Consider the following 20,351-nt stretch of genomic DNA (forward strand, 5'->3'; position numbering starts at 1 on the left):
AGGTAGTCACTAAATGTTTTCCAACGTACATCGGCTAAAGTTCAATTAATATTTTATCTTTAGGTAGTCAAGCTCTGTTTCAACGGAGATACAGTTATTCGATCAATTTTCTAATACGTTTTTTTACCCCCGTCTAATGTCACGGATAAACTTTCTTCAATTTTTTCTCTCTCCTTTCTGATTATATAATTCAAACGTGCATTTGCAACTCTTTCATCTTTTTTTTCTCTTTTTTTTTTTCAAAGAGGAGTTTACAACGGAGGTTGATCGATCGTTTTCCTGTCAGTCAGTTGTGAACCTTCAAAGCAATAAGATGGAAACAAAAATAGAAGTAAGACGAATAATAATTTTTCCCCATTATACTATAACATTTTTTTTTAGTATGTTAATTTGAAATCGCACGTACATATTGTCTATGTATTATTCGTGTCTTTTTTTTTTTGCATTTTATTTACTTCTTTTTCTTTTTTTATTTTTCATTTTATTAGTCAAATTATTATATGGATTTTTATTATTAATATAATGACGTTGAAAAGAAATTAATTTCATAATATTTTTTTTTTATCTCTTTTTTTAGACGATAATAAATTATATTCAATTAGAATTGATCTTGTTATTGATTTGAGTGTTATATTGTATTGCCTTTTTTTTTTTTTTTTTTTTTTTTTAGATTGCCATACGTATAGCATTTTCTTTCTTTTTTCCTGATTAATAAATTTGTTCACGACAATTTCTTTTTTCTTTTTCTTTTTTTTTTTCACATAGCAATGTTGAACTTTATCTTCAAATTATTGATCTCGATTGTTTGATTTCTTATTTATTTGTATAATTAGTGCAAAATTTTTAAAAATTTTTTTATATTTTTTTTTATATTTTTTATATTTATAACTCTGAAGTGACAATTAGATATAATAATTAATTACATATTATATACAATTAATGTATGATACACAAATACAATTACAAGTGTTATTTCTTTATATTTTTTTTTTATGTTTTTTATATATTTTTTTCATATTATTAATATAAGGAAAAAAAGAAACGTAATAATTACAAAAGCAATAATTTTTTTCTTTGATTTTTTTCTCATTGCTTTTTCTTAATAATATACTTGATTTTTTATACATTAAATTGTAATGATTATATATTTGCTTTTTTTCTTTTTTATTAATATTTATTTTCTTTTTCTTCATTATTCTTTTTATTTAAATTATTTATTCTATATAACCCGAGGAAATGAAAATTGAAGAACAAGATTAATATACAATATACAATAAATATTTTTGATATAGATATTTTTTAGAGAGGAAAAGAATTAAAATATCTTAAATGAAAATTTAATATATTAATTATTATTAAAGTTATCGATTTTTTCAAATCAATGATATCATTCGTATCATTCTAAATAATTTTGTCTGTTAGAAAGCATCTTTATAAGATTTATATTTAAAAGAATTTTTAAAAATTTTCCTTTAAGAAGAAAAAGAAAAACATTACATTGTTCTTTTGAAAATTTACAAATATATATTATAAATATTAATAAAGCAATTTTTTCTTTTTTTATTTATTTATTACAATCACCTATCGATTTTATCGTATTAACGAAATCATTAAGATAACATTATATGATCTTTTTTTTTAGACTATAGTTACTAAATAATATTCTTTATTTCATTTCTAATAATTTATTATAACTTTTTCAAGTATTTACTAATTTATATATATATATATATATTTATTTATTTATTATTATTATTATTATTATTATTATTATTATTATCATTATCATTATTATTATTATTATTATCATTATCATTATTATTATTATTATTTTTGTTATTATTATTATTATTACTATTATTATTATTATTATTATTATTATTATTATTATTATTATTATTATTATTATTATTATTACAGACAATGGACTTTATTCGATTTTATCGTATTAAGGAAATCATTAAAATAACATTATATAATTTTTTTTTAGACTATAGTTACTGAATAATGTTCTTTATTTCATTTCTAATAATTTATTATAACTTTTTCAAGTATTTACTAATTTTTATATATATATATTTATTTATTTATTTATTATTATTATTATTATTATTATTATTATTATTATTATTATTATTATTATTATTATTATTATTACAGGCAATCAACTTTACTCGATTTTATCGTATTAAGGGAATCATTCAAATAACATTATATAATTTCTTTTTTGGACTATAGTTACTTAATAATGTTCTTTATTTCATTTCTAATAATTTATTATATCTTTCTCAAGTATTTACTAATTTGTATATATATATATATTTATACAAAATAACATTATATAATTTTTTTTTAGTCTATAGTTACTGAATTATGTTCTTTATTTCATTTCTAATAATTTATTATATCTTTTTCAAGTATTTACTAATTTTTACATATATATATATATATATATATAAATATATTTATTATTATTATTACAGATAATCGACGTAACCGAGGCAAAGAAGTCATTACTATGGAACAGATTATTACTGAAATACGTTGGAATTTGGCCTCTTGAAATTTCTAATGCCCTTTTTCTCTTTTTCTTTATTTATCTTTTCTTACATTGTTCATTGACATTTGCCGAATTGACACATTGTAAACACAATTTCGAAGTTAACATGGCAATTTTCACTGAAAACGTATTACTCCTAATGACGCTAACGAAAATAACAATGTGCTGGATGAACAGACGATCATTAAAACGTTTACTCGTCGAAATACAAAATAATTTTATCGTTGACAATTACAATACGTTCGAGAAGAGATTCATTTTCATGAAATATACCAAATTGGCGAAATATTATTTTTTAGTAGCAGTACCAACGATGACTATTGCCGGTGCATTTTATTACATCCAAGAATTGATGCCTAACGTCCGAATGGGTAATAATCGTTCTGTCAAATTTATACAAGAGATAATTTATTATTAAATTAATTACACTTTTATCCAATTATATGCGTGTACAAATTGTTTACAAAAATTATGAAACATTTTTGAATATTATCTTAGTTTTGAGCAAACGAAATGAGAAAAAAAGAAATTTATATATTATATTCATGTAATGCAATGTTTCATGTTTTCACGTGGGAAAAAAAATATTTTAATAATGTAAAATAAAATGATCGGATTTTCGATTGTTAGAACCGGAAGTTTAATGACTTTAATATTTTTTTCTCTGGAATTTTGTATTCTTTCAACTTTTTTTTTTCTTTTTTTTTTTTTGATTAATTATTTCGATGATTTTAATCAATTATCACTCAAGTCAATCGATATCCTTCAAATGAAAACAATCTTAATATTCAATAAAAAAAATGAAAAAAAAAAAGAAAAGAAAAAAAGAAACAAACGAAACTATCCAACAATAAGTATACTAACTATAGTAATGAATACTAAGTATATTAACTATAATAATGAATTTTTAATTGGAAAAAAGAAGAAGTTTAAAATTAATTTACGATAACGATAATAAGGAAGAAAAGAAAAAAGAATAAACGAAAGAAAAAAAATAATAATAATTAATAACAAAAAAATAATAAATAACAAATAATAATATATAATTTGATAAATAATCAAAATGTCAAATATTATCATTTAAATCGAATCGAAATATTCCAATGACAATTATTCCATCTAATTTATCTTAATTTTATTTTCTATATTCAATGTATGAAATTCATATATATTATTATATTAAATCATACGTGTATTATTTAAAAATTATTTTATACATATTTTATATAAATTATTATTATTATTATTATTATTATTATTATTATTATTATTATTATTATTATTATTATTATTATATTATATTTTATTCGTTACAGCAATAAGAAATTCATCATTGAGTTACAAACTACCATACAAAACACGAACCATTATTGATATACGCGATATTAGGATCTATATTTGTCTCTGCATTTATCAGATGTTGGTGATACCGTGTATTACATTAGGCTTCGTTGGATTCGATTGTTTGTTTACCAATCTTGCATTTCATATTACTGCACAATTTGGAATTCTCAGTTGCACTATCAGAGAAATTCTCGACGACTCTAATGGCTTTCAACGTAACATAAGGAAACTTGTTTTTCAACATTACAAATTGATAAGGTAAAAATCAAGGTGAACATTTTCTCGATAATAATTAAATATTTTTCGTTTCTTTTTTTTGTTTTTTTTTTTTTTTTATTTTTTTTTTTTTTTTTGGCGAACTCGATGCAATTCAATAAATGAAATGCAGTCGATGTTATAAAGCGATATTCGATAGGATGTAATTTTCAAATTGTTACTTCTATAAACACGTGGACAAAATTTTTCTATTGAAAATTCTTCGAATGTGATTTATTAGATTTTTAATGGTGTAATATCGTGACAATTGTAATTTCTTTACAAAGGTGTAAATTTTTTTCAAGTACGTTTTTTTTTTTTTTATCAGTCAAATTTGCTTTTCCCTCTTTTTTTTTTTTTTGTTTTTTGTAATAGAAACAATTTTTTCTTTTTTTTTTTTTTTTTTTTATAACGATGACATATCGCACGTGCAAAAATATCAGTAACTTTTGTATGATATATATTTTTTACGTAATCGAAATTAATATTTCGACAATTGAAATGTTTTTCCTTTTTTTTTTTTTTTCTTTTTCAAAAACAAGAAAAAGACGCATTTGTTTATCCAACAAAATATATACTGATATAAATAATTAACGTTACACATTATTTTTAACAAATATATTAGATTACTTTTTTGTACGATTTTAACGTGACAATTAATTTTATAAGAAAAAAAAAAAAAAAAAAAAAAAAAAAAAGAAAAAAAAGAAAAAGATCTACCTGGACAAATAATTATAATCTCATTAACGAATGTATGAATAATTATTTTTTTTTTTTATATTTTATTATATCACATTACGACTATTATCTTAAAATCTTATATATTTTATTGGACATTTTTTTTTGTTTTTTTTTTTTATTTTTTTTTTTTTTGTTTCTTTTTCAGGCAGGCAGAAAGTTTGGAAGATAATTTTAATGTAATAATATTGCAACAATTGATGGGAACAACGTTACAACTTTGTATATCTGGTTACAATACACTTCTGGTAATGTATATACATCATACGATGTGTTTAATCGAAATTAATGTAACTGAATATTTTTGATATTTCGTTTCCTTTTTTTTTTCTTTTTTTTTTTCTTTTTTCTAATGTTTACAATTTTCTTCCAGAGTACAGTAAGCAAAGAAGGAATAACATTGATCTTATTCTATTCGTATGCTTTTGGCGTCCTAAGTACATTGTTTACTTATTGTTACATCGGCGAGTGTCTTATTCAAGAAGTAATCGAAAATTAATTCACGAAATACATCTCATTTAATCTTATTTAATTTGATTGTTAATAAAATTGTTCAATTATTATTAACAATATTTTAATTTCTAATAAATATATTCATTCGCGTAAAATTTCTTATTGTTATTAATTGATATTTATTTGATTTTACAAAAGAAATGAATAAAAGAAAAAAAAAAATAATAATATAGGAATCATTTTTATAAAGTATAATGATTCAGTAACAAATGTGTGATTTTTATTTTCTTACTTTAATGAAATTTAATGAAAATATAATATTAGATATATTTAAAATCGTTCAATATTTCACTTAATATTAATAATTATTAATTATTTTTTTTTCTTTTTTTTTTTTTTTTTGAATACATCAAGTGATATTATTAATTAAGTATTTCATGATATAAAATCAATTGATAAATCTTTCTTGAAATATTAAATAGAAAACAAATTGAAATGATTTATTAAATTGACATATAAATATTTTTATACATATTATTTTTCGTATACGGTGTGTCTCATTTTGATTATATCACTTTATCCTTTCAAATGCGTACAAACTTTTATTTGTAATATTTTTTTAAACGAATCATCAGATCGGAGTAATTTTCAAATCGAAAATATTCAATGGTTCATTTACTGTAAAAAAAAAAAAAAAAAAAAAAAAAAAAGAAAAATTATTTTCTAAAAATTAATAAAATCTCAATTAAAACATTCGATAAAGTGTCTTTAGAATAATTTTATGAAAAAAAAAAAAAAAAGAAAAAAAAAAATAATAATTTCGTATTTCCTTTTATTTTGAAATTTTACAATGTATCCTTACGATATATGATAAAAATATTTTCATTTAATCAAGTCAGAAATTTGATCAAACAGAATATGATTTGTTTTTATTAACAAAAATATTTACGAACTATATGAAAGTAATCTATAATAATTTGAAAGAAAGAAAACGAAAACAAATTTATTGCGATCAAATTCGATAAGATACTATGTGTGATATATCAATCACTTTATATTTATAATAATCATTGTAATTATTTGAAAAATTTAGAGTTCAAACCTGAGCAATGCATTTTATCGTTACGAGTGGTATAACGTGTCACCAATGAACTTAAAAATGGTTAACATTTGTATGTTGCGAATGAAAAAACCACAACAGCTTACTTCCGGTAAATTCTTCGTCCTATCATTGGCCTCCTTTACCGACGTAAGTATTCAAAAAAAAAAAAAAATTCCACAATTTACATTTAAATTAATATTACAATGTGTTAATCGTTAATTTGTTTTTAATAGATTCTCAAAACTACGATGGGATATCTGTCAGTACTACGAACACTTCTATGAAGACATCCTTCTTATCCTATTTCGTCCATATATTATTAAGATCACTTTCATATCTCATTATAATTAAATATCTTTCTAAAATTGATTCTCTTATTAATATAAAAAAAAAAAAATTATATATATATATATATACATATGATTCAAATAATTTATAAAGATTACTTTTATTTGCCTTGGTCTGCTTATCAATTATTACTAAATACAAAATTTCCATTCAAGGATCTATCAAGAAACCAAAAAATGGATTTTTTTTCTATATTTTATGAAATTCTATAATTTCATATATATACATTTAAACCTTCTGGTTATAAAATATGGCGGAATAACAATGGCGGAGTTCCATCATCATAATTCTTCCTTTCCCTTTTCAATAGTATTTTATTTTAATGCATTTCCACAGTAATAATATCTACAAGTATATAAGTAAAATTTGTTAGTAATGAAAAAAGAAAAAAAATATATTGATAATCGAAAATTTATAACCAATAGACGAAAAATGTAACGTGAAGCATAAAGTCTCATTTACGATAAATTAACGAGTAACGTCGATCCGTCGGTAAAGTAGAAATAAATTCTATGAGAATTCATTCGATAAAAATCAATTCGGAAAAAAATTGAAATCTGTACGAAAAAATTCTTATAAATCACTGAAATGATTGATTACAAATTTTTCGATCATTATTTGCATTAAATTTAAAATTTCCTGTCAATTTGATTTTCTTTCCGAAGTGTTGTTTTTTCTTCTTTTTTTCTTTCTTTTTTTTTTTAATCAGAAACGAAAGTGTTCTCTTTTTCGATGAGCAGTAAAAAAAGAAAATATATATAAACATTTGCTATTTTTATATAATTTCAAGAATTCGTTGTTGGTGTTATTTTTTAAAAATGAATTATTTTCATTTTAGTTTAATCGATCGTCGTGGAAATTATCGTAAATAAAAAATTACAAACTTTTGTATATATTTATTATCAATACTTGTCAATTTGTGATTATTTTTAATTTAAAAAATTAATTAATTTAATCTTTAATTTAAGTCCTTTCATACAAAGAAAAATTAATAAGCCAATTTGTAAAAGAAAAGAAGATGAGTAAATATTAAAAAAAGTATTTCTTTTGTTTCACGAAGAAATTATGTACGTTCTTAAAATGCAAAAAAAAAGAAAAAAGAAAAAAGAAAAAAGAAAAGAAAACGAAAAAGAAATTATTCGTTTGTATATTTACCATAAAATGTAACCGGAATTAGGAAGGTAATAGCTGATGCTTCATGATCGCAATGTTGAATTTATTTTTGAATATTCCCATCAATCTGAAATATTTTATATAAAAATTAGAATCGAAATGTTACGATAGCGTTCATAACAAATATTTGTTTGTTTTCTGGATAATTTAAAAAATTTCGAAGAAAAAAAAATATCTAATTTCTTTCTCTTTTCTTTTTTTTTTTTTTTTTTTTTTTTGATCGATACATAATTAAATTATTAAATATATAATTTAAATAATTATTAGATAATAAAATGATAAATGAAAAATAAATAAATGCATAAGTGAGCATATAAATGATTGAAACAAGTGTCACGAAGGAACAATAGTTTTTTGACAATAGCAATTCGAAATAATCATTTACTGATAATTAATTGAAAATTTTAATAATAATATTCATATAGATATACATATACAATATTATATATACATATATATGTGTGTGTTTGTGCGTGTGCACGTGTGTGCGTGTAAATTATTTTTAATCAATATATACATATATATTATCGATATATAAATGAACAATTAAATAATAAATAAAAAATAATAATTGAATGACATTCAATTTTAATTTGCCAAGTTAAATACTTAAAACATTCTATCAGATTAAAGAAAAAAGTTTAACCTTCTTGAAGGATTTATAAAAAAAAAAAAAAAAAAAAAAATTAAACAAGGTTCTCTTTAATTCGACCAATAATCATATATTGAAAATAATGACAAACTGATAATAATAAAAAAAAAAACTAAAAACAAAAGTATTCCTTTCGTTGTTTAGAAAACACATACGAGCTTACATAAACTTTCCACCCCCACCCCAAGTATTCTAATAACGTGAAAATTTCTATGGAAAGATAACGTCAATAATAATTTATCCCATGAAGTATTCGAAAATTTTTATTATATGTATCGTCAAGAAAGAAGAAACAAATTTTTTTTTTTTTTTTTTTTTTTTTGGTAAATCATCAAAACTTTTTTCTAACCTTAACGATCAATGTCTTTTCTCGTTAACTGTATCACATAGAACTGAAGGTGATGAAAGAACGAACGTAAAGAGAAGAAGATAAGGGTGGGGATAAGTAGTAGTGTTATAGAAACTATAAGATAATAGATGTAATCTGATAAACTTCGAACTATGACCAATGACCGAATGAAAGAGTATACCAGGGTTGAATGAATAAACCGGTTATTTCTTTTCTTCTAGAAAACCATGATCGTTTTCAATCTTTTTTCCAAAAATAGAAAAAAAAAAAGTAAAAAGAAAAAAAGAAAAAAGAGAATAATCTCAATGACCGATAAATAGAGTTTCGACAAAGTTTTTCGACGAGGGTTATAAAAATGTGGTGACATGTTTTACGAGACTAACCGAAGGGGTGAGTTCAAGCTTTTTATACGTACTCGAAACAGAGAAAGAGAGGGAGTGGGAGAGAGAGAAAGAGAGAGAGACAGAGAGAGAGAGAGAGAGAGAGAGAGAGAGAGAGAGAGAGTCGAAGGGTGCTTCACCACCACCCATCCTATCCATTTTACATAATCGATGATCGTAACGACGAAATGATTGAACTCATTGTTAGAAGGGATTGAAAGACAAGTTCTTTCTCAATACTATTTTCGTATATTTGAGATTAACTATTCAATCAATCCCTTTTGCACGCGAATCTAAAGGATTTATCAAACAAAGTTTACCAGGGAGGACGTTCGTTCGCTTTACCGTCAGTCTGTCGCGAACCTTCGAAGGGATAAAATGGGAAAGGATAGGATAGAAGTAAGATAAAATGCATGGTTTGATTTTGTTTTTATTTTTTGTTTCTTTTTTTTATCTCTCTCTCTCTTTTTTTTTCTAACCGTAAAACGAGTCTCATGTCGAATATACGACGATCGTATATACGACACCAATAAGTGCCATGGATATCCTATGTAATGATAGGAAATGATTTTCCATCGATCTATGTGTTCAATGTTTATTCTCAACTGGAAATTATTTTTGTGAAATTTTATTTGCAAATATTTCTTTATTATACGTGTATTTCTCTTGTAATTGCAATTTCATTTATAAGCGTACAGATATTATTGACTTTTTTATTCTTTACATTCTTATACTTCGCGGAGAATTCTGTGACGTTTCGCTTGGTATTTTTTTCATTTCTTTCTTTTTTTCTTTTTTTTTTATTCTATTCTACAATTGTATCGTCATGCTTTCTATCTTTGATGTTTGATTTTTTTGATCGTAAGGAATTATTTGATTTTACGAATAAAAGTTTCGAAGGAATGAAATTTTTATGTTAATATACGCACGTGAATATAATGAAAAATATGAACCGATGAGGTCTAATAATTATATATACATTTCAATCGGTGAATAATCGTCCTGTGAAATTTCTAATGGACAATATATCGGGTGTTCAAAACAATGCGTTAAAAAATCTTTATCTCGAAAACGCGACATTTTTGAAAAAAATTGTTCTAACAAGTGTCATTTGATTTAAATAGGAGAAATATTATGATATTTCTTGTTTTTATATTTAATTGAAAGTTTTAACGCTATCTGAAGGTCGACTTTGTTTTTCGATAAAAAAAAAAAAAAAAAATATTACATTCATAATTTATTTATTCTTTTTTGTTTTCATCTTATTGTTAACGAATAATAAGTTTTTATTATAAAAAAAATAAAGGCTCGCATTTAAGAAAAGTAAAGTTAAGCTTAAATTGATTTCAAAAATTTATAATATATGAAAATAATGAATAGTATAATATTATTCTATTCATTCTCTGACAATTTTTAATCTGAACAATTTTTTTCAAATATATTCATTGACGAAACAAAAAATTTATAACGTTTTATTTTGAACATCCGGTATAATATAATAAAGAATGAATATATAGAATGATAAAGTGGCACATATTTTTATATATTTATATATGTGTGTGTGTGTGTTTATATGTATCAATATCAATATGTATAATTTTTATTTGTGATATTCAAATATTATTTTTCAATATTCACATATTAAAACATTAAGTTTCAATGTTTAATTTTGAAATAATTATATATATTATTATTATTATTATTATTATTATTATTATTATTATTATTATTATTATTATTATTATTATACAAGAAAAATAATATGCATATAAATAATCTATACAAATAATTTGTATAAGTAAATACTTATATTAATTATATTAATTATATATATAAAAATTGATAATTATATTTATAATAAAATATATATATGTATATATATATATATATATATATATATATATTTATATACAATAAAAGTGTATAATTATATATAATTTATTATAAGTATAATATAATAACATATTAATATTATAAATATAATTATATAAAATTTATTATAATTATAATTTAATTATATATTATAATTATAATATAATTATATATTATTATTATAAATATAATTATATAAAATTTACTATAATTATAATATAATAATATATTATAATTAAAAATATAAATATATATATATTATAATGTAATAGATATAATTATGTTTATAATTTATATAAATATATACATACGCACAATATGCATGTATAATTATACATATATATATATATATATATATATATATATATATATATATATATACATATATGTGTATATATAATTATATTTATAATTATATATATGTAAATATTGATATATTAATATAATAACAATAAAGATATTATTATGAACGTATATATATATATATATATATATATAAATATATATATAAATGAAATACCATGAACAAATAAATATATATATTTACAACAATAATCTATATATATGCATTTATATTATAATATTAATTATATATATACATTATATTTATAATTAACATATAATTATATTTATACTACATATATATATATATATATTAATATATTAATATATTAATTATACATAAATGTATATATAATAATAATAATTATAATGAAATACAATTAAAATCGTAATGAAACAGTAATAAAATAATTTAGCAAATTAAACAATTTAATTTTTTCATTATAGGAAATAGGAATTGCCAATGTTATAAGAGCATACAATTGGAATACAAAGCTTTTAAAATGCGTGGGAGTTTGGCCATTGAAGATCTATGATCCAATTTTTCTCTTCTTCTTTATATATCTTTCGATTCATTGTTCCTTAACATTAGCACATTTGATTTATTTTCCAAAAACTGTCGACAACGTCGTATCGAATATATCGGAAAATATTATACTATCGATGACACTTACGAAGATAACAACCATTAGAATCAATAGAAAATCATTGGGTAAATTATTGATGGATGTCAAAGAGGACTCATTGTCTGAAAAATACGAGAGTAAGGACGAGAAAGAGATATTCTACAAATATACTAAATTACCACCACGTTTTATACTAACAGCTGTCATTTCAATGACTCTTGCCATATTATTGTATTACGTGAATGGACTTAAGATTGGACTTCAAATTGGTAATTCAATTCTTTTTCTTTTTTTTTTTTTTCTTTTTTTCTTTTTCTTCTTATTCTATGCCATTATTATAATTTTACGCCTTTTATTACTATTTGTTTATCTATTTATTTATTTCATTATTTATTTATTATTAAATTAATCGATGTGACAAATACAAATGCAAAAATATTTACAATAATTAAATTCGCACATTTAAATCAATAATCTTTTTTAATATTCATAATTAAGTAAATTAAATTCAATTCGACGTATAGCTTCGATATGTAAACGTACATTTTATTATTTTATATATCATAAAGAAGTAAATGAACAAACGAACAAAAAGGTTTCTATTATTCCAAAAAAAAAAAAAAAAAAAAAAATAATAGGTATACTAACAAGCTTCGAAAGTAATCATGCATCATTGTATTTTGTTACATTTTCGATTAGGATTTAACGCAACAACATTAAATATTGTGATAAATAAATGTCAGTAAGTGCAAAAGTTGGTTCACAAAAATTTGATCAGTCATTCATTTAGATTTGTTGAACATGATCGTCCACTTGAACGATCTGAAGAATTCAATAATATTGTTTTCAAATAATTATCGTAATTGTTTGAGTTGAATTCAAAATTAATAGTACGCAGAACAGCTGACACATTTGGGATAGTCAACAATGCAAAAAAGAAAAAAAAAACCTTTTATAAAATCAGAAAATCAACGAGAAAGTTATTTGTACATTGTTATTGATCAGACAACAAGATGATCCATTAGCATAATCGATTCGAAGGATGAGAAATGAGTGCTATATAGGAACTTGTAACAATACTAATCAATGATCTTCAAAATCAACAAGCTATATTCACATTTAAATTAGGTCTGATTGCACGTACTGCAATGGCATAATTTAATTTGTATTGCCATAATCAATTGTCGTTGATATTTATTATTCACAATTGAAAAGATTACTTAAAAAATTGTTGAAAAAAATGGCCGACATTGGTACGGCACTAAAAATCCATCCAGCCGATTAAAAAAAACGAACTGAGAAAATAATAAATCGACTTAGGTAGAAAGTTTTATCGAAATTCATCGACATTCATTCGATATTACATTATTTTTTGATTATTATTTGTTTAGATCTATGGAACATTCTGTAAAAAAAAAAAAAAGAAAAAAAAACGAAATAAAAAATCTCTAAATGTCAGTGATTATTATCTATACAGTGGATGTATATTTTTATGAACGTGGATGTATAGTATTTGAAAAATTATGAAAGAGATGACAAATGCACGATTGATTAGATAATATAATACTAAAAAGAAAAAAAAAAAAAAAAAAAAAAATATAATAAAATTTGTATCTATCTCTCTGTGTCTAATTTTAAATTAATCGATTAATTATGAGTATCCTGTAATATTTCACGAACAATATGACGTATCATTATATCGGACATTAACTCAATATGAATATATTTTAATTATATATTTTAATTATTTCTTAAAAATATATTTTGTTCATTTGGTTCGTTTCTATTTTACAGCAAAGCAGAATAATTCCATGGGTAATCAATTGCCTTATAAAGTATTAGTAATCATCGATTTGAATGATAATAGGATTTATGCATTGGTATGTGCTTATCAGACAATGATCATACCGTCTATCATATTTGGTTATGTAGGATTTGATTGTATGTTCGTCAATTTGTCCACACAAATTGTCGCACAATTCGCCATATTGTCGCATAAGATGAATGATATATTAAATAATTCGGAAAATTATCACGAGGGTATAAAAAAACTTGTATTACGACATTATCGATTGATAAGGTAAACTATCACTTGATTATATAAAAATATTTAATATAAGATAAACCATACATTTGATTATATAAAAATATTTAATATATATATTAATAAATATTAATAATTAATATATACAAATATATTATACAATAATATCATTTGATCATATATTTATTAATTTTAATCTGCTACGTGTCATAAAATATATCGGCAAAAAAAAACAAATATATAAACAAAGAAATATATATTTCAGTATGAATGACATCGTAATGATATATTAATAATTAATATATACATATATATTATATAATAATATCATTTGATCACGTATTTATTAATTTTAACCTGTTACGTGTCATAAAATATATCAGTAAAAAAAAAGAAAAAGAAACAAATATATAAACAAAAAAATATATATTTCTGTATGAATGATAACGTAATGATATATTCATAATTAATATATACATATATATTATATAATAATATTATTGAATCATATATTTATTAATTTTAACCTGTTACGTGTCATAAAATATATCGGCAAAAAAAAACAAATATATAAACAAAGAAATATATATTTCAGTATGAATGACATCGTAATGATATATTAATAATTAATATATACATATATATTATATAATAATATTATTGGATCATATGTTTATTAATTTTAAGCTGTTACGTGTCATAAAATATATCGGCAAAAAAAAACAAATATATAAACAAAGAAATATATATTTCAGTATGAATGACATCGTAATGATATATTTATAATTAATATATACATATATATTATATAATAATATCATTTGATCATATATTTATTAATTTTAATCTGCTACGTTTCATAAAATATATCGGCAAAAAAAAACATATATATAAACAAAGAAATACACATTTCTGTATGAATGATATCGTAATGATTGTTTTATTTTTTTCCAAATGTTTTCAAATCGTTTAAAAGACAAAATATTATACGGAACTCTATCGTAATATTTAATTTCTAATTTTTACATGAAATATTTCAGGTTGACGGAAAGATTGGAAGATAATTTTAATATCGTGATTATGCAACAACTATTAGGTACCACCATACATCTTTGTATTTCCGGCTATCACTTACTAATGGTACACATAAGAGCGAATAATTTTCTTTTTTCCTTTATCATCATGAGGACGTACATAACATTAGAGCAAAAAAAAGAAAAAAAAAAATAAAAAAAGAACGAATATATTTTTGTAATATATTTTGCAAATTTTTCATCTTTACATATCTGCATAATTTATTAAAATAAATATTTTCTTTACATAATAGGACTAACGTTATAGATTAAATTGATAATTTCTTTAATCAAGAATAATGAAAAATGATGGATAAACGTACGTTGGGAAGGGATATATTGCAAAAATGCATTACTTATGATAATTTCAGTGATCATTAATTAAAATAAAAAGATAATAATTTGTGCATGTATTAGGTTGGAAACTATGAAACGAGCGTTGAATGAAAATAAATAAGTAAACAAAAATACCCGTTTCATAATTTCCAACCTAATACTTATATATTTGGTTGGAAACTATGAAACGGGCATTGAATGAAAATAAATAACTAAACAAAAAGGCCCGTTTCATAGTTTCCAACATAATATAATTCTTAAAATATAAGAGTAAAACGCGTATCTGTTTGAATCGAATTTTGAAAATTAAATTTTTATACAAAATAATGAACGTTTATATTATTTTTCTATTTGTCGACAGCATCGCACTTTTGTTCTTATTTAAAGAAAAAAAAAAAAAAAAAAAAAAAGGAGTACTTCGTAAAAAATATCGAGTCGACAAGAAATCCTAAATTTAATGATGCAGATAATGAACGACGATTTTGAAATTTCTCGATTGAATAATTTTCATGAAATTTTGAATACAGACGTTGCAGTTTTTTAGGTTACAATTAATAAAAAAAAAAAAAAAGAAAACAATGCATGTCGAAGTTTAGATTGATAAACAGATAACAATTATCTTTGTGTATACTCTTAATGAATCATTTTTGAGAATTTTGTAATCCAAAATTTTAACCGATCATTATTACTAACTGTATGTATTGAAAGGATATAGAAAAACAAAAAGAAGAAAACAAAAAATTGATTATGTTTTCTATTGAAAAGGTATCATGTACGTCCTTAATTTACATGATAACAACTAATCAATGCTTTTTCTTATTTTCAATTTTTAGAGTAAAGAAACGAAAGATAATATAGCATTGGTTTTGTTCATTTTATATGGATTTTGCGTGATAAGCACACTTTTCATTTATTGTTACATTGGCGAATGTCTTATTCAGGAAGTAAATAAAACGATTTATCTTAATAATATCTTAATTGAAATATCAATTATCTTATTAATGTCATTTGTTTTATTCAATTAGAGTACCAATTTTGGTAATGCCATTTACAATTATGACTGGTATAATTTATCGGCAATGGACTCGAAATTTATTCTTATTTGTATGATAAGAACGAAAAAGCCTCAATTTTTAACATCTGGCAAATTTGTCGTCTTATCTTTGACCATTTTCACAGACGTAAGTATACTTTGAAAGATTTTGGTTTTTTTCTTTTTCTGTTTTTTCTTTTTTTTCTGTTTTTTTTTTATTTTGAAACAACGATACAATTGTTATTTTTCATTATTATCATAATTTCCATTTTTTAATATTTGCAGATCGTGAAAACTTCGATGGGATATTTATCGGTACTACGAACATTTTTGTAAATGGAATTAAAGTAAGATCGATTAAATAGTAACAAATTTTATTTTATTTTATTTTATTTTATTTTATTTATTTGTTTGTTTGTTTATTATTTTTTTTTTTTTTACTTTATATCGACCTCCTTCGTACGAAGATAAACATATTATTTATACATCGTTGAATTGTATCGACGTTATAAAATATATAAATACAATTTTAAAACGGTCGAACAAATCTCATCAATTTTTTCCTTTATAAACAAAATTGGTATTCAAATGTTCAAAGAATTTTGACGGATATACCAATTGTTTGATACTTTTAATAAATAAAAGAAGGTCAATTATCTTTGATCTTATTTATTGTCACACGTAAATGTGATTGGATAAAAATAATAATAATAATGAAGATAATAAAATTTATTAATATAATTAAAATAATAATTATTATTAATTTATTATTATATTATTGTTATTAATAATATGTAAATTCAAACGTAAGTGATTAATATTTTCAAAGTTGAAAATACATATGGACTCAATTTGTTTTTCAATTTTCTTTATCTTTCGTTATTATTGTTTTCTTGATAAATTACGTACATATACGATAACAAAATTTGGTATTGGCAAAAACGTTTCAAATTTTTCTTTTTTTTTTTTTTTTTTTACTTACATAAAAACCAAAATGAGCTTTCCAGTAAATCTTACATGTTATGTTAATATCGTCTGTATTTTCTTTTTCTTTTCTAATTATTATAAAATCATTAATTATATTGCAATAGTCAATATCGAGAAATAATTATTGTTATATTTATTTCTCGTAAATTATTTGTCTCGTTAACATAAATTATTTGTCTTATTTGTAAGAATAATAAGTGGATGCATTTATTATATGCAAAATTTTCATTATTTGTATATCGAAATATTGAAACGATCATATTATATTTGATGTAAAATTAAAATTAAGAAAAATGTAATAAATAAAAATGACAATTGAAAGAAAAAATGGAAACAAATGTTAATCAAAAAAAAAAAAAATTATATATTATGTATATATTTGCATATCGATAAATGAGTAAATAAGAAGTTTGGTTAGAAAATATAATAAATAAAAACCATTGATAATATACGAGAGAAAAAGGAAAAGAAACATTCAAGAAAAAAAAAGTAAAAATTCATAGTCAATGAATTTTTTCTTTTTTTCTTTTTTTACTATTTAATAGTAAAAAAAAAAAAAAGAAAAAATTAAATTTAAAAAAATAGTAAATAAATAGTCTGCTTAGAAAATATAATAAATAAAAACAATTGATAATATACGAGAGAAAAAGGAAAAGAAACATTCAAGAAAGAAAAAGTAAAAATTCATGGTCAATGCAAATTATTAAATAATAAAAAAAAAAAATATAAAAAATTAAATTTAAAAAAATAGTAAATAAGTAGTCTGCATAGAAAATATAATAAATAAAAACCATTGATAAAATACGTGAGAAAAAGGAAAAGAAACATTCAAAAAAAGAAAGTCAAAATTCATGGTCAATGCAAATTATTAAATAATAAAAAAAAAAATATAAAGAATTAAATTTAAAAAAAAAATAGTAAATAAGTAGTCTGCTTAGAAAATATAATAAATAAAAACAATTGATAATATACGAGAGAAAAAGGAAAAGAAACATTCAAGAAAGAAAAAGTAAAAATTCATGGTCAATGCAAATTATTAAATAATAAAAAAAAAAAATATAAAAAATTAAATTTAAAAAAATAGTAAATAAGTAGTCTGCATAGAAAATATAATAAATAAAAACCATTGATAAAATACGTGAGAAAAAGGAAAAGAAACATTCAAAAAAAGGAAGTCAAAATTCATGGTCAATGCAAATTATTAAATAATAAAAAAAAAAATATAAAGAATTAAATTTAAAAAAAAAATAGTAAATAAGTAGTCTGCTTAGAAAATATAATAAATAAAAACAATTGATAATATACGAGAGAAAAAGGAAAAGAAACATTCAAGAAAGAAAAAGTAAAAATTCATGGTCAATGCAAATTATTAAATAATAAAAAAAAAAAATATAAAAAATTAAATTTAAAAAAATAGTAAATAAGTAGTCTGCATAGAAAATATAATAAATAAAAACCATTGATAAAATACGTGAGAAAAAGGAAAAGAAACATTCAAAAAAAGGAAGTCAAAATTCATGGTCAATGCAAATTATTAAATAATAAAAAAAAAAATATAAAGAATTAAATTTAAAAAAAAAATAGTAAATAAGTAGTCTGCTTAGAAAATATAATAAATAAAAACAATTGATAATATACGAGAGAAAAAGGAAAAGAAACATTCAAGAAAAAAAGAAAATTCATAGTCAATGCAAGTTATTAAATAGTTAAAAAAAAAAAAAAAAAAAGAAAAAGAAAAAAAAAATCAAAAAAAAGAAAAACAAAAAAAAGAAAAAGATTATCTATATACCAACAGAAGAAGGTTAATTTTAAAATAAAGAAAAATAATGTTGTAAAATGCGAATGATAATTAAAAAGTAAAAAAAAAAAAAGGTTTTTCCTTTGTCCTACAAACTGAATCAAAGCTATAGGAATACATTTTTTATAGGTATTCCAATTCCGACAATTTTTTATACAATTGGAATATCTATTATCAGATTAATTTAACTGTTTCATTAAATTAGAGTAGAAATTTTATTAATGCCATTTATAATTACGATTGATATAACTTACCGGCAATCGATTCCAAATTTTTTCTTATTTATTTGATACGTACGAATATGATAGCGATGTTTAAAGTCTGGCAAATTTGCTTGTCTTGTCCTTGACCATCTTCACAAACTTAAGTATATTTTGGATTATTATTATTATTATTTTTTTTCATTTTTTTAAATTACATTCCTTGCCACAACAATACAATTGTTATTTCATTATTATTAATATTATTATTATTATTATTATTCGTTTTATTTGCAGATCGTCAAATCATCGATGGAATACTTATCGATATTGAATATATTTTTGTGAAAATATAAAAATGAGATGGATTAAGTAGTATTAATTTCTTTCTTCAATTTTTATTTCAACTCTCTCTCTTTTCAGACGGTCAAACTATTTGTGCATACATCGTTGATTTGTACTAATGTCATAAAATGCAATTGTTAGACGATCGACAAAAAAAAATTTTTTTTTTTTAATAAATTTGTTAGTAAGAATGATAATGCATAGTATCCATGTTATTGCAATGTACGAAATTTCTAAAATGCGAATAGATTTTAATTTTTTCTAATTAATTCTTTTTTCTAATTAATTCAATTAATTCAACATATTTAAAACGGCAATATAATAATTAATATATAATTGAG

At 21.2% G+C, this 20,351-nt stretch overlaps 2 protein-coding genes across 2 annotated transcripts; both read left to right on the forward strand.

Annotated features, from left to right (window-relative positions):
* The first annotated feature begins 304 nt into the window (after positions 1-304).
* Positions 305-6,777, forward strand: LOC118450638 (odorant receptor 82a-like). The gene is made up of 7 exons (XM_085664119.1): positions 305-331; positions 2,484-2,931; positions 3,877-4,162; positions 5,046-5,145; positions 5,271-5,381; positions 6,444-6,599; positions 6,686-6,777. Exons 1-7 carry the CDS (start codon positions 314-316, stop codon positions 6,734-6,736), a joined length of 1,170 nt encoding a protein of 389 aa, XP_085520245.1. The 5' UTR covers positions 305-313; the 3' UTR covers positions 6,737-6,777.
* A 2,946-nt stretch (positions 6,778-9,723) lies between these two features.
* Positions 9,724-17,104, forward strand: LOC118450637 (odorant receptor 85b-like). Its single transcript, XM_035886506.2, has 7 exons — positions 9,724-9,753; positions 12,016-12,463; positions 13,989-14,274; positions 15,279-15,378; positions 16,481-16,591; positions 16,673-16,828; positions 16,966-17,104. The coding sequence occupies exons 1-7, from the start codon at positions 9,733-9,735 to the stop codon at positions 17,014-17,016; spliced, it is 1,173 nt and encodes a 390-aa protein (XP_035742399.2). The 5' UTR covers positions 9,724-9,732; the 3' UTR covers positions 17,017-17,104.
* The last annotated feature ends 3,247 nt before the right edge of the window (positions 17,105-20,351 follow it).

Source organism: Vespa mandarinia, chromosome 25, assembly GCF_050613455.1.
Source record: "Vespa mandarinia isolate Hongniang chromosome 25, ASM5061345v1, whole genome shotgun sequence".
In the NCBI taxonomy this organism is placed as follows: Eukaryota; Metazoa; Arthropoda; class Insecta; order Hymenoptera; family Vespidae; genus Vespa; species Vespa mandarinia.

Excerpts from the sequence above, each read along its gene's own strand:
- LOC118450638 (XM_085664119.1), top strand. Across the intron at positions 2,932-3,876 it reads GATGCCTAACGTCCGAATGG|CAATAAGAAATTCATCATTG; the intron begins GTAATAATCGTT and ends TATTCGTTACAG. Across the intron at positions 6,600-6,685 it reads CATTGGCCTCCTTTACCGAC|ATTCTCAAAACTACGATGGG; the intron begins GTAAGTATTCAA and ends TGTTTTTAATAG.
- LOC118450637 (XM_035886506.2), top strand. The coding sequence starts at position 9,733 with ATGGGAAAGGATAGGATAGAA. Across the intron at positions 9,754-12,015 it reads TGGGAAAGGATAGGATAGAA|GAAATAGGAATTGCCAATGT; the intron begins GTAAGATAAAAT and ends TTTTCATTATAG. Across the intron at positions 16,829-16,965 it reads CTTTGACCATTTTCACAGAC|ATCGTGAAAACTTCGATGGG; the intron begins GTAAGTATACTT and ends TAATATTTGCAG.